At 49.7% G+C, this 15,361-nt stretch overlaps 1 protein-coding gene across 1 annotated transcript; it reads left to right on the forward strand.

The window, feature by feature from the left end:
• Nucleotides 1–220: 220 nt before the first annotated feature.
• Nucleotides 221–4,121, forward strand: LOC149431626 (leucine rich adaptor protein 1-like; the record flags this gene model as incomplete). The annotated part of the gene is made up of 1 exon (XM_089665453.1): nucleotides 221–4,121. A coding segment is annotated over one exon (657 nt), but the record flags the coding sequence as incomplete, so codon positions are not given.
• Between the last annotated feature and the right edge of the window lie 11,240 nt (nucleotides 4,122–15,361).

Genomic DNA, 15,361 nt, shown 5'->3' on the forward strand with positions numbered 1-15,361 from the left:
TTTTTTTATAGGCTTTTTTTGGATTTGCTTTGAGTTGAGGGCAAGGACACAGGGGCCCCATGATCCCGTATTGCCCGGGGGCCCCATGAGTTGTCAGTCCACCCCTGATCTAGAACCTAATAATAAATGAGGAATGAATGAAATATAATCACCGATAGGTTCAATGGGCCCCCAGAGTTCTTTCCCTGCCCCCTCACCCTCTCGTTCTTCCTCCCTGTAGGCCTGCCTGAGAGCCATCGATGTTCAGATCCTGCAGCAGCTGCTAGCGGTGAATGAAGGGATCGAGTCGGTGAAGTGGATCCTGGAGGAGAGGGGGAATCTGACCAGCCGCTGCAGCAGCCTGACCAGCAGCCAGTACAGTCTGGCCGGGAGCCGGGAGACCTCTCGCCGCGGCAGCTGGAACAGCCTCCAGGACCCCAACGACAAGCTGGACAGCATCTCCATCGGGAGCTACCTGGACACACTGGCCGATGACCTGGATGAGTACAGCCTGAGCACCAGCGAGCCGGTCGTGTCCTCCACCCCATACCGCCATGGGCTGCCATTGGCCACCAACGAGCAGGATGGCGACCAACCCAGAGACTTGATCCCGAAGGTGGACTATGCGGCGTGCCAGGGCAGCACAGAGAAGGGCAAGGTGCCCCGGCCGCACGTCCTCTCCCAGAGTTCCCAGTCCGGACAAACGCCAAATGGGTCAGCGAAGCGCACTCCGGAGCCGGATGGGGACGCCAGACCCGCCGAGGACAAGGAAAAAGTCAGAGCGGGCCAGAACGGCCGGGTGGACATCGACAAATACAAACTGTCCAATAAGATCCAGCTGGAGTACGACGCGCACTGGCGCTGGGTGCAGTCTCAGGACGATGTGACGTTCTTGTAGTCATGTGACCCCGCCCGGTTCCTGATCGCAGGACGGAACGTTCTGGATTTTCCTCGGAAGCCGATTACTTGAATCGCTCGTCTGCGCGAGGTCGGAGCAGAACTTACCATGGCGCGTTCAGGCCTCGCGGGATCTGTAAAGACGGGGAACTGCGCCAACATGTATAGACGATTCCCTGTCCTGTGATTGGTCACTAATCACTTCTTTGTATCATTTTTCTGAGATTACTTTAATATATTACAGAGAACAATGAATATAATTTATAGGTCAAGGTGACAAATACACCATCCCAGTGTTCTGACCCCGCCCATGAGAATAAAAGAGCCAATAGAAACTCAGCTGCTGCAATAAATATTGAAGAACAAATGAAAGCCCCGATATTAATGCCGGATTCTACCACTCAGGTTTAGATCAGGGGACTCCAAACTGTCCAATCAAAGGTGGCCAATGTGTAGAGAAAATGCCTTGGTGTCAATAGGAGTAAACAATGCCCCATCATTGGTGTCAGTGCGAGGAATAGTGCCCCATCATTGGTGTCAGTGCGAGGAATAGTGGCCCATTATTGGTGTCAGTGGGAGGAATAGTGCCCATTATTGGTGTCAGTGGGAGGAATAGTGCCCCATCATTGGTATCAGTGGGAGGAATAGTGCCCATTATTGGTGTCAGTGGGAGGAATAGTGTCCCATCATTGCTATCAGTGGGAGGAATAGTGCCCCATCATTGGTGTCAGTGGGATGAATAGTGCCCCATCATTGATGTCAGTGGGAGGAATAGTGCCCCATCATTGGTATCAGTGGGAGGAATAGTGCCCTATCATTGGTGTCAGTGGGAGGAATAGTGCCCCATCATTGGTGTCAGTGGGAGGAATAGTGCCCCATCATCGGTGTCAGTGGGAGGAATAGTGCCCCATCATTGGTATCAGTGGGAGGAATAGTGCCCCATCATTGGTATCAGTGGGAGGAATAGTGCCCCATCATCGGTGTCAGTGGGAGGAATAGTGCCCCATCATTGGAGTCAGTGGGAGGTATAGTGCCCCATCATTGGTGTCAGTGGGGGGAATAGTGCCCCATCATTGGTGTCAGTGGGAGGAATAGTGCCCCATCATTGGTGTCAGTGGGAGGAATAGTGCCCCATCATTGGTTTCAGTGGGAGGAATAGTGCCCCATCATTGGTGTCAGTGGGAGGAATAGTGCCCCATCATCGGTGTCCGTGGGAGGTATAGTGCCCCATCATCGGTGTCAGTGGGAGGTATAGTGCCCCATCATTGGTGTCAGTGGGAGGAATAGTGCCCCATCATTGGTGTCAGTGGGAGGAATAGTGCCCCATCATTGGTGTCAGTGAGCGGAATAGTGCCCCATCATCGGTGTCAGTGGGCGAAATAGTGCCCCATTGTTGGCGTCAGTGGGAGGAATAGTGCCCCATTGTTGGTGTCAGTAGGAGGAATAGTGCCCCATCGTTGGTGTCAGTGGGCGAAATAGTGCCCCATTGTTGGCGTCAGTGGGAGGAATAGTGTCCCATCGTTGGTGTCAGTGGGCGGAATAGTGCCCCATCATTGGTGTCAGTGGGAGGAATAGTAACCCATCATTGCTGTCAGTGGAGGGAATAGTGCCCCATGACTGGTGTCAGTGGAGGAATAGTGTCCAATCATTGGTGTCAGTGAAAGGAAAAGTGCCCCATCATTGGTGTCAGTGGGAGGAATAGTGCCCCGTGACAGATGTCAGTGGAAGGAATAATGCCCCATGATTGGTGTCAGTGGAAGGAATAGTGTCCCATCATTGGTGTCAGTGGGAGAAATAGTAACCCATCATTGCTGTCAGTGGAGGGAATAGTGCCCCATGACTGGTGTCAGTGGAGGAATAGTGTCCAATCATTGGTGTCAGTGAAAGGAAAAGTGCCCCATCATTGGTGTCAGTGGGAGGAATAGTGCCCCGTGACAGATGTCAGTGGAAGGAATAATGCCCCATGATTGGTGTCAGTGGAAGGAATAGTGCCCCATCATTGGTGTCAGTGGGAGGAATAGTGCCCCATCATTGGTGTCAGTGGGAGGAATAGTGCCCCATCATTGGTGTCAGTGGAAGGAATAGTGCCCCATCATTGGTATCAGTGGGAGGAATAGTACCCCATCATTGGTGTCAGTGGGAGGAATAGTGTCCCATCATTGGTATCAGTGGGAGGAATAGTGCCCCATCATTGGTGTCAGTGGGAGGAATAGTGCCCCATCATTGGTGTCAGTGGGAGGAATAGTGCCCCATCATTGGTGTCAGTGGGAGGAATAGTGCCCCATAATTGGTATCAGTGGGAGGAATAGTGCCCCATCATTGGTGTCAGTGGCAGGAATAGTGCCCCATTGTTGGTGTCAGTAGGAGGGACAGTGCCCCAAGGGCCTGATAAAGGGCCACACTCGGCCCCCGGGCCGTGGTTTGGACACCACTGTTTTAGGTAAAGGGAAGAATGAAATGTAATCTCAGCTTTTGTTTGTGCCTGTGACCCCCGTAAAGGGAAATTTTCCTCACTTCCTGTCCTTGTGACACCTGTATAGGAAATGGGGGGTGAGGTTGTCACTCAGACAGACAGCAATAATAAAGCTGTCAGAAGTCCCTCCGTCTCCATCCCCCCTCCACTAAGAATCTTTCTTTTTTTTTTGTGCCCATTGGAGAGATTTCTAATCATTTCCTGTCCTACCAGGAAGTGAGGTGAGATGTACCCGGGGACACCATCAGAAACCTGACAGAGGCTCCACCCATTATACAAAGGGGTGCATTTATTAAAAATTTGCATAGCTGTTCATCCGGTATGCAAATTTGTTCTGTGCGAAGGGAGCCAAATCGATCGTTCTCAGGCTGTATTCTCTGCAGATCGAATGTGTGAATGTGGAAAATACCACACTATAGCCACTAGGTGGAACTAAGGAGCATACTTACTTTGTGTGATATCCAGCACCATCTAGTGGCCATAACGTGGTAGTTTCCCCATTCACACATTCGACCTGCAGAGAATATAGCCTGAGAACATTCGATGTGGCCCCATTGGCGCAGCAGAATATCACGTGCCGTTTCAAAGGACGTCAATGTAAACGTGCAGACGCAATTCTCAGTGTTATAATGATGGCTGGGTCTGCCATCCTTCTCCTCTCAGGAATGTATGGAGGGATTGGAGGGGATGGGAAGTCGTATTTCCTCCTGGAAGATGTCGGTGGATTTTATTTCTGCTCTACAATCCAATAAAAATAAAATGCAGCAAAAAATGTGAAATAATAATCATTGTAATATTAATTGCAGACAGGAGTGCAATTCCTTGACCCGCCTTTGAGTGGCGCTGTCCTATGGTTCAGTGGGCGGAGATGTGTTTCCAGCTGTCGGCTCTTCCAAATAAAGCATCTGATTGGATCCTGAATCTGATGAACTGCCCTTCTGGGTGGAGTCACGACCCCTGGGACCTCCGCCATGGTGTATGGGGGCGCGCGGTTCTTGGTGCGCCATGTGTGAAAAGACAGTAAAACGTTATTGGCTGTCCCAATTTCCATCTTACAGCAGCTCCAGTGTTATCTGACAACAGTCTGGCTATGAGTGTTGTCACAGCTCCGCCCCCTCTATAGTCCGGCCCAGAAATGTAAATTGAGTTAGAGTGGACCCTCCCACATGCTGCTGTATTCTATTCTGGAACTCTTCCACCATGTGCCTTGGGTTCCTCAGAACCCGGACTGCAGTGTCCCCGCCTCCTCCTCATCCTGTGCAGGGGACGTCCTCTTCTCTGCCCCGCCCTCACAGCAGATATTCTGGCTTTGCATGATTGGGTTTCCTTGGTGTTTCTCCGCCGCTGCAGCCTCTAATCTGTGACAGTATTGAGTGTCCCTACCAGGGGTGGACTGACAACTCATGGGGCCCCCGGGCAATAGGGGATCATGGGGCCCCTGTGTCCTTGCCCACACTCAAATCGCACCCAAAAAAGCCTATGGAAGGTACCAGGGGAATCTCAAGGGGCCCCCTACTGACCCTGGACCCTCGGGCAGTGCCCGAGTGCCCGAATGGTCAGTCCACCCCTGGTATTGAGTGTCCCTACCAGGGGAGGACTGACAACTCATGGGGCCCCCAGGCAATAGGGGATCATGGGGCCCCTGTGTCCTTGCCCACACTTAAACCACACCCAAAAAAGCCTATGAAAGGTACTAGGGGCATCTCATGGGGCCCCCTACTGACCCTGGGCCCTCGGGCAGTGCCCGAGTTCTCGAATGGTCAGTCCACCCCTGGTCCCTACACAGTCCTGTAATAGTCCTCTCTGGTCATCTGCTGTCACCTTCTTCCGAGGGAAATGTTAGAACTGTTGGAGCCGCCATTGCCGACCCTGCGGTGTCATCCTAATCCTACCTCAAAGTGGTTGTAAGCCCTTCCATATACATAGTGAAGTGACTGGCCTCAGGTTATACACAGAGAGGAAACAAATCCACCTACGTGAGTGGTACCTGTTTATCTGCAGTCTTCTCTCCTCTACATCCATTCTGAATTTATAAAGCTTGTCTGAGAGTTCAGAAAAAACGAGGCTCAATGAGGGGAGTCCTGAGAGCTGATTGGAGGGATGAGAGACACCCCCTCCTCCACACAGCACCCAGGAACATAGCCGAGGATGTCAATGCTGCTGGAGGTCCCTCCCTGTCACCATTTTTCTCTTGGTGTCAGGAAACCGTGACTGAAGGAAGGAGGCAGCAGACAGAATTGAGACAAGTACAACTTTTGGGTCAATAACGCAACAATCATCGTCATCTGCTGTCACCTTCCTTCCGAGGGAAATGTTAGGACTGTTGGAGCCGCCATTGCCGACCCTGCGGTGTCATCCTAAGCCTACCTCAAAGTGGTTGTAAGCCCTTCCATATACATAGTGAGGTGACTGGCCTCAGGTTATACAGAAAGGAAACAAATTCACCTACGTGAGTTGTACCTGTTTATCTGCAGTATTATCTCCTCTACAGGGGCAGACTGACAACTCATGGGGCCCCCGGGCAATAGGGGATCATGGGGCCCCTGTGTCCTTGCCCAAACTCAAAAAAGCCTATGAAAAAGGTACCAGGGGCATCTCATGGGGTCCCCTACTGACCCCGGGCCCTCGTGCAGTGCCCGAGTTTCCAAATGGTCAGTCCGCCCCTGCTCCTCTACATTCATTCTGAATTTATAAAGCTTGTCTGAGAGTTCAGAAAAAAGGAGGCTCAATGAGGGAAGTTCTGAGAGCTGATTGGAGGGAAGAGAGACATGATGGCTTCCTTAGATACCATACATGGAGCACCTGCCGCCCCAAGGAACTTCGCTGCCCTTTGGCTGAATCCTGCGTGGCCAATCCAGAAATTTAGGTCTGATGGGACCAGGGGCGGACTGACAACTCATGGGGCTCCCGGGCAAAAAGTGATCATGGGACCCCAGTGTCCTTGCCCAAACTCAAAAAAGCCTATGAAAAAGGTACCAGGGGCATCTCATGGGTTCCCCTACTGGCCCTGGGCCCTCGGGCAGCGCCCGAGTTTCCAAATGGTCAGTCCGCCCCTGCTCCTCTACATTCATTCTGAATTTATAAAGCTTGTCTGAGAGTTCAGAAAAAAGGAGGCTCAATGAAGGAGGTTCTGAGAGCTGACTGGAGGGAAGAGAGACATGGTGGCTTCCTTAGATACCATACATGGAGCACCTGCCGCCCCAAGGAACTTCGCTGCCCTTTGGCCGAATCCTGCATGGCCAATCCAGAAATTCAGGTCTGATGGGACCAGGGGCGGACTGACAACTCATGGGGCCCCCTGGCAAAAGGGGATCATGGGGCCCCTGTGTCCTTGAACAAACTCAAAAAAGCCTATGAAAAAGGTACCAGGGGCATCTCATGGGTCCCCCTACTGACCCCGGGCCCTCGGGCAGTGCCCGAGTTTCCAAATGGTCAGTCCGCCCCTGGATGGGACTCCCTTTACTAAACGGGGGAGAGATTCCAGTTCTGCTCACTAAAGAGAACCTGTCTCTGCGTATCCCCTGGACGTCCCAGAGGGTGATTCCAGGAGGAGGAAGGGAGGGGTCTCGTAGTTCTGACTGAATCTTCTTTTCATCGGATTTCTGTGTAAATGAGAAGAATAGAAAACAGTTTGCTCGCGGGATGATTACGTGGCCGGAGGACAATGGCGTTCTGTGTGCGGTTAATTGGGTGGACGGGAGATCAATGGAGCCTTTGACAATAACGAGGAGGGGAGAACATTGGATCCACAATACGGCAGCAGCCAAGCCCGTCATTATTAGTGCGGAGACTCCGCTCACTGCGAGTACGGGAGGGGGTGCATGGTCTGCAGAAGGACCACGATGGCCCACGTGTGAACTCCGTGACCGCAGACGGTGGTCCAGTGACGCACTTCTGATTGTATAAATGAATAAATGATCCCCCCCCCCCCCAATTACTGGATGAGATGAGGATTTCACAAAAAGAAGAAAACAGTAAAAATTCCAATTCCCCTCCGCTGTTCCTTCTGCATCGGATTGTACACAGTGCAGTTCGGGGGGCTGATCACCCCGATTTGTTGCACGGGGGGTAGGGGGGGAGGCAAATGAGATTTCTATATGCTGGAGGTGACACCCGACTGCCAAACGCTGCTCCATCCATCAGTCTGTGGGAGAAGTAACTTGGGTTTTTGTCAATCCCCCCAAACATGTCATTGTACCCCATAGGTGTACACAGGGGGTACACCCTAATCCCCCCATGAGGACGCAGATTCCCCATCCTGATGTTATGACACCCTCCACTGCTCTACTGACACCATCCACTGTCTATTGACACCATCCACTGTGTTACTGACACCATACACTGTGTTACTGACACCATACACTGTCTACTGACTTCATCCACTGTGTTACTGACACCATCCACTGCCTACTGACACCATCCACTGCTGTACAGACACCATACACTGCCTATTGACTTAATCCACTGCTCTACTTACATATTCCACTGTTCTACTGACACCATTCACTGCTCTACAGACACCATCCACTGCCTACTGACACCATCCACTGCTCTACTGACACCATCCACTGCCCTATTGACACTATCCGCTGCCCTACTGACACCATCCACTGCTCTACAGACACCATCTACTGCCCTACTGCCACCATCCACTGCTCTACAGATACCATCTACTGTCCTACTGACACCATCCACTGCCCTACTGACACCATTCACTGCTCTACTGACACCATCCACTGCTCTACAGACACCATCCACTGTCTACTGACACCATCCACTGCCCTACTGCCACCATCCACTGCTCTACAGATACCATCTACTGTCCTACTGACACCATTCACTGCTCTACTGACACCATCCACTGCTCTACAGACACCATCCACTGTCTACTGACACCATCCACTGCCCTACTGATTCCATCCACTGCTCTACAGACATCATCCTCTGCCCTACTGACACCATCCACTGCTCTACTGACACCATTCACTGCTCTACAGACACCATCCACTGTCTACTGACACCATCCACTGCTCTACAGACATCATCCTCTGCCCTACTGACACCATCCACTGTCTACTGACACCATCCACTGCTCTACTGACACCATCCACTGCTCTATAGACACCATCCACTGTCTACTGACACCATACACTGCCCTACTGACACCATCCACTGCTCTACAGACATCATCCTCTGCCCTACTGACACCATCCACTGTCTACTGACACCATCCACTGCTCTACTGACACCATCCACTGCTCTATAGACACCATCCACTGTCTACTGACACCATACACTGCCCTACTGACACCATCCACTGCTCTACAGACATCATCCTCTGCCCTACTGACACCACTGCTCTACTGACACCATCCATTGCTCTACAGACACCATCCACTGTCTACTGACACCATCCACTGCCCTACAGACATCATCCACTGCTCTACAGACATCATCCTCTGCCCTACTGACACCATCCACTGCTCTACTGACACCATCCACTGCTCTACAGATACCATTCACTGTCCTACTGACACCATCCACTGCTCTACTGACTTCATCCACTGTCCTACAGACACCATCCACTGCTCTACTGACACCATCCTCTGTCCTACTGACACCATCCTCTGTCCTACTGACACCATCCACTGCTCTACAGACACCATCCACTGTCTACTGACTTCATCCACTGTCCTACTGACACCATCCACTGTCCTACTGACACCATCCACTGCTCTACAGACACCATCCACTGCCTATTGACTTCATCCACTGCTCTACAGACACCATCCACTGCCCTACTGATACCATCCACTGTCCTACTGACACCATCCACTGCCCTACTGACTTCATCCACTGCCCTACTGACACCATCCACTGCTCTTCAGACACCATCCACTGCTCTACAGATACCTTCCATTGTCCTACTGACACCATCCACTGTCCTACTGACACCATCCACTGCCCTACTGACACCATTCACTGCTCTACAGACACCAACCACTGCCTATTGACTTCATCCACTGCTCTACTGATACCACCCACTGCTCTACAGACACCATCCACTGCCCTACTGACACCATCCACTGCTCTACAGACACCATCCACTGTCCTACTGACACATTCCACTGCTCTACAGACACCATCCACTGTCCTACTGACACATTCCACTGCTCTACAGACACCATCCACTGTCCTACTGACACCATCCACTGTTCTACTGACAGCATCTACTGCTCTACTGACACCATCCACTGCTCTGCTGACACCATCTACTGCTCAACTGACACCATACACTGCTCTGATACCATCCACAGCCCTAATGACACGTCCACTGTCCTACTGACACCATCCACTACTCTTCTGACACCATCCACTGCCCTACTGACACGGTCCACTGCTCTACTAACACCATCCACTGCCCTACTGACACGTCCACTGCTGTACTGACACCATTCACTGCTCTACTGACATCATCCACTGCTCTACTGACATCATCCACTGCCTACTGACATCATCCACTGCCTACTGACACCATCCACTGCCCTTATGACACATGCACTGACCTGCTTATATCATCCATGTTTTATACATTTTGTTTCCATTTATCAGTGTATATATACAGGAGTGTATTTAGACTTTGTGCTGCCCTAGGCAACAATCTGCATGGTGTCACTGCCAGGGCTCCTCCACTGGGTGGCAGTATGACACTCATGACACCTCCTGGGAGGAAGCATGGAGCCCCAGTAGGGTGACTACCCTGGATCTGTCACCTCTTCTCCTTTTATACAATTGCACATGAGAGGTTATTTTATTTCTGAGATTTCTTTGCCATAAACTATTTTCTGTACTAAAATCTGCCGTAAAGTTTGGGGAACAAACTCTCCCGATCTCACCTGACACCTGAGGACGAGGGGGAGGATTTGAACTTGTGGCTGGCAGACACTGTGTATTCCAGGATGTACGATGATGGATCACATGGGTCCATCTGTTTCAGTGGTTCTGGTCATTGACAATCAGACATCTTGGATTGGGAAGTTCTGGTTGGCAGTCACCCACACAGAGGGATTTGGACATTTTTTCAGTTTGATAGAAATGGGGGGCTTTCCATGGTTCAGTGTGTGATGGAAATAGAGGCCTTTCCATGGCTTGGTGTGTGATAGAAATGGAGGCCTTTCCATGGCTCAGTGTGTGATAAACCTGGAGGCCTTTCCATGGCTCGATGCATGATAGAAATGGAGGCCTTTCCATGGCTCAGTGTGTGATGGAAATAGAGGCCTTTCCATGGCTTGGTGTGTGATAAAACTGGAGGCCTTTCCATGGCTCAGTGTGTGATAAAACTGGAGGCCTTTCCATGGCTTGATGCATGATAGAAATGGAGGCCTTTCCATGGCTCAGTGTAAGCTAGAATTTAAGGCCTTTCCATGGCCCAGTATGTCATAGAAATGGAGGCCTTTCCATGGCTCAATGTGTAGTGGAAATGGAGGCCTTTCCAAGGCTCAGTGTGTGATAAAACTGGAGGCCATTCCATGGCCCAGTGTGTGATAGAAATGGAGGCCTTTCCATGGCTCAGTGTGGGATAGAATTTGAGGCCTTTTCATGGCCCAGTATGTCATAGTAATGGAGGCCTTTTAATGGCCCAATATGTGGTAGAAATAGAGACCTTTCTATGGCTCAGTGTGTAATAAAACTGGAGGCCTTTCCATTGGTTGATGTGTGATAAAACTGGAGGCCTTTTCATGGCTCGGCACATGATAGAACTGAAGACCTTTCCATGGCTTGGTGGTGATAGGAATGGAGGATATTCCATGGCTCAGTGTGTGTTTGAAATGGAGGCCATTCCATGGCTCAATGCTGGTTTGAAATGGAGGCCTTTCCATGGCTCAGTGTGTGGTGGAAATGGAGGCCTTTCCATAGTTCGGTTTGTGGTAGAAATGGAGGTCTTTCCATGGTTCAGTGTGTGGTAGACATGGAGACCTTTCCATGGCTCAGTGTGTGATATAAATGGAGGCCTTTCCATAGTTCAGTGTGTGGTGGATATGGAGGCCTTTCCATAGTTCAGTGTGTGGTGAATATGGAGGCCTTTCCATAGTTCAATTTGTGGTAGAAATGGAGGTCTTTCCATAGTTCAGTTTGTGGTGGACATGGAGGCCTTTCCATAGTTCAGTGTGTGATGAATATGGAGGCCTTTCCATAGTTCAGTTTGTGGTGGACATGGAGGCCTTTCCATAGTTCAGTGTGTGGTGGACATGGAGGCCTTTCCATAGTTCAGTGTGTGGTGGATATGGAGACCTTTCCATGGTTCAATGTCTGCTGGAAGTGAAGGCCTTTCCATGCATGCATCTAGGACATTCATGAGTGGAATGGATTAGCAGTGATTTGCAGGATTTCTGGGTTCACTCATCCCTTTGTCTTCAGTCTCTGGAATCTTTCAGCTTGCAGACAATTGATCATTTTCTCACCATGTGGCTGTTTGATTGATATTTTTCTTTCACAAGTCCTGTTGACTGTATGAATTTCTAGGAAAAGGAACCAAGATATTGCTGCTGTAGCGAGAGTTTCCACTGCCTACGACAGAATGGAAGGAATGTGAGGCTGGTTCCCAGGAAAGGCCGGTTAGTCCAGAAACTGGTTTCAAATGCCGATACTGAGATGGTTGGTGGTGCACACCTGAATTGTATGGGCCAGACCTGGAAACAGTAGAGGTGATAATGGGATGCTGATTGGTGGAAGAACCTTTTGGACCTGTGTGGAAAAATTGGAGCCATACACTTGGACCCTGTAGGAGTTTCTTGTGTGGAGTTGTTTTAATCATGAAGTATATAAAAGCAGTTGACGTTGTGTACTTTCATCAAGTGTTTGTTTCTCGTCCTTCAGTAATTTGTAGATTAGCCCTCTGCTCCATGTCTTCCATTGACCTTCCCTTATCTGGGGACAGTGTCCTTTAATAGTCCCTGTTGTCTCCATATCTTCCACACCTCATTTATTACCAAGATGGAAAAGTCTTCCCCATTGACTTTCATTGAGCACTAGTTCACCATAGCCCTGGTGATCATGGTACCACGACTTCGAACGTTCTCATTGAAGAGGCTGTTTCCAAACTGTATCCATGGCAACTGATTTCTTTCCATTACCATCTGCTATGGTAACCAACTCCAACTGGTTAGACAACAATCAGCCCAGCTGTAATCAAGCTCTGCTCCTGGCAACACTGTCGGTCATTTCCATGGTGACAGGTTCCATCTGTTCAGCCATGCTACTCATCATATCAGTTCCTATGTGGTTGCCATCCTCAGGACTGCACACAGGAGAGGATTTTCAGTTATTAGCAAGGCTCACCCCATCAGATCTCCATTGTCCTAGACTCCAACCCCTTCTGTAAGTGGTCACATTGAGCACCTCGAGTATTGCAGTGACCACTAGCTTCGTTCTCACCAACCTGCCGCCATAGCACAGGTCTCACTTATACGATTCACTTCAAAGTATGACGCCATTTCTTTTCCATCCTACCAGTTAATTGATGGACATTGTGGTCTCTCCAAGGACACGTGGCTCTCTGAATAATCCAATCCACAATATCTGTCATGTTATAAGAGGGTCACTGCATTCACCTATGACAGTGGTCCCCAAACTGCCAGATACGGGCCTTGGGGCACTATTTCATCTACTGATACCAACAATGGGGCATAATTCCCCCACTGACACCAACGAAGGGGCACAATTCCTGCCAATGATACCAACAATGGGACACAATTGCTCCCATTGACAACGATGGGGCACAATTTCTCCCAGTGACACCCACAATGGGCCCAATGACAGCAATGATGAGGCACAATTCCTTCCAATGACACCAAAAATGGGGCATTGCTTTTTCCAACTGACGCCAGGACCTTTTCTACTCTCAATGGCCACAGTCTGGCCCCCCTAAAGTCTGAAGGACAGTAAACTGGCCCTTTGTTTAGAAGGTTTGGAGACCCCTGGTCTATGGTCTGGGAATGGTCACAAGAGATGTTTTGATTTTGGGTCAACCAGAAAGCTTTACGAACCCAGCGTTGTGACTTTTCTGTAATCAGTCACAAAGTCAATATTTTTAAGCTGGCAGAAAAAGTTAAAAATAAGTATGCTGGTGTCTTTTACAAAAAAAAACCCTAAACACCTCCCAGTGTGGTCCACTATGTCCAAGTGCAATGTGTGCTTTACAGAGGAACTTCACCCTTATCTGAAAAGTTACTACAGAGGCCCCTTTAGAAATGTTTAGTAATGACGATCTACAGACAGAGAGAGATAATTGTGGCTTTTTATTCTTTGCATAACTTGTTTTTCTTTTCCTCCCCATTCTTCTCATGGTGGCCATTTTCACCAAGGGCAGGTGAATCCATCTCCCTTAACTTCCTCGAGCTCTGGATCTACATCCTGGAACAAGTGGCAGTACATATCAATTGAGAGAGAAGGCACTGGTGATGTAATCTGCTCAGGATGCTGATATGAGACCAGGGCTACATCACCAGTGCCTCCCTCAACCAGAATGTGAAAAACAGCCATTGTACGTAAAAGCAAAAATGTTTAATGATTTCATATCAGCATGCAGAGCTGTATTCTTCCATGTTTTTTATATGAAAGGAGGAAAAGGTCCACTTTAAGTTTGGCCATATATCTCTTCCTAGTCAAGTGCCACATCCAAGCCTTTAATCTGCTTCATGTGTTGTCCACCTTGTCCAAGATTTATATTTGCTTCAAGTGTGGTCCATTGTATTCAAGTCCTGTTTCTGTCCTGAGTTCCATCTTTTGCAGCCAAGCCTCATATGTGCTTCTCAGTACCAGGACAAGGTCATCTAGTGCCCAGGGCAAGGATCCAGAATTGCACCCCCCTCCCCCAAAGGTAACACATGCCATAAAATGGGTGTACCACCCTGCATCTGTTCTTTGCCCCCTTGCCTTTCTGCACTCGGGGCAGCTGGCCCTCCTAACCACCCCTTGCCCTGCTCCTGGTGCCTCTATACCAAACCCCATATCTGTTCCAAGTGTAGTTAGAAACATAGAAAAGTGACAGCAGAAAAAGACTGAGTGATCCATCGAGTCTTTTCATCATGCTCAAGCCAATATCTTCACCAAGTGCAGTCCACTATTTCTCAGCTTTATATATAGTCCGTGTTCTTGTCTTTCATAGCCATATCAATATCCATATCCAAACACCATATCTGCTCCAAGTGTGCTCCTCCATATCCAGGCCCCAGATCTACTCCAAGTGTGGTCCTCCATATCAAAGTGCAGCTCATCATGTTCAAGCCCCGTATCTGCTCCAAGTGTGGTCCATCATATTGAAGCCCCATATCTGTTCCAAGTGTGGTCCTCCATACTCAAGCCCCATATGTGCTCCAGATGTGGTCCTCCATATCCAATGCCCATATCTGCTTCAAGTGGGCTCCTCCATATCCAAGCCTCATATCTCCTTCAAGTGTACTCCTCCATATCCAGGCCCAACATCTCTCCCAAGTGTAGCTTGTCATGTCCAAACCCCATATCTGCTCCAAGTGTGGTCCATCATATTGAAGCCCCATATCTGTTCCAAGTGTGGTCCTCCATACTCAAGCCCCATATGTGCTCCAGATGTGGTCCTCCATATCCAATGCCCATATCTGCTTCAAGTGGGCTCCTCCATATCCAAGCCTCATATCTCCTTCAAGTGTACTCCTCCATATCCAGGCCCAACATCTCTCCCAAGTGTAGCTTGTCATGTCCAAACCCCATATCTGCTCCAAGTGTGGTTCATCATATTGAAGCCCCATATCAGTTCCAAATGTGGTCCTTCATACTCAAGCTCCATATCTGCTCCAAATATGGTCCTCCATATCCACGACCCAGATCTGCTCCAAGTGTGCTCCTGTATATTCAGGCCCCATTTCTATCCCAAGTGCAGTCCTTCATGCCCAAGCCTCGTATCTGCTCCAAGTTTGCTCCTCCAGATCCAGACCCCATATTTATCCCAAGTGCAGTCCTTCATGTCCAAGCCCC

Source organism: Staurois parvus, unplaced genomic scaffold (genome assembly GCF_062004578.1).
Source record: "Staurois parvus isolate SC_StPar_1 unplaced genomic scaffold, SC_StPar_1.0 ptg002196l, whole genome shotgun sequence".
NCBI classification, from domain to species: domain Eukaryota; kingdom Metazoa; phylum Chordata; class Amphibia; order Anura; family Ranidae; genus Staurois; species Staurois parvus.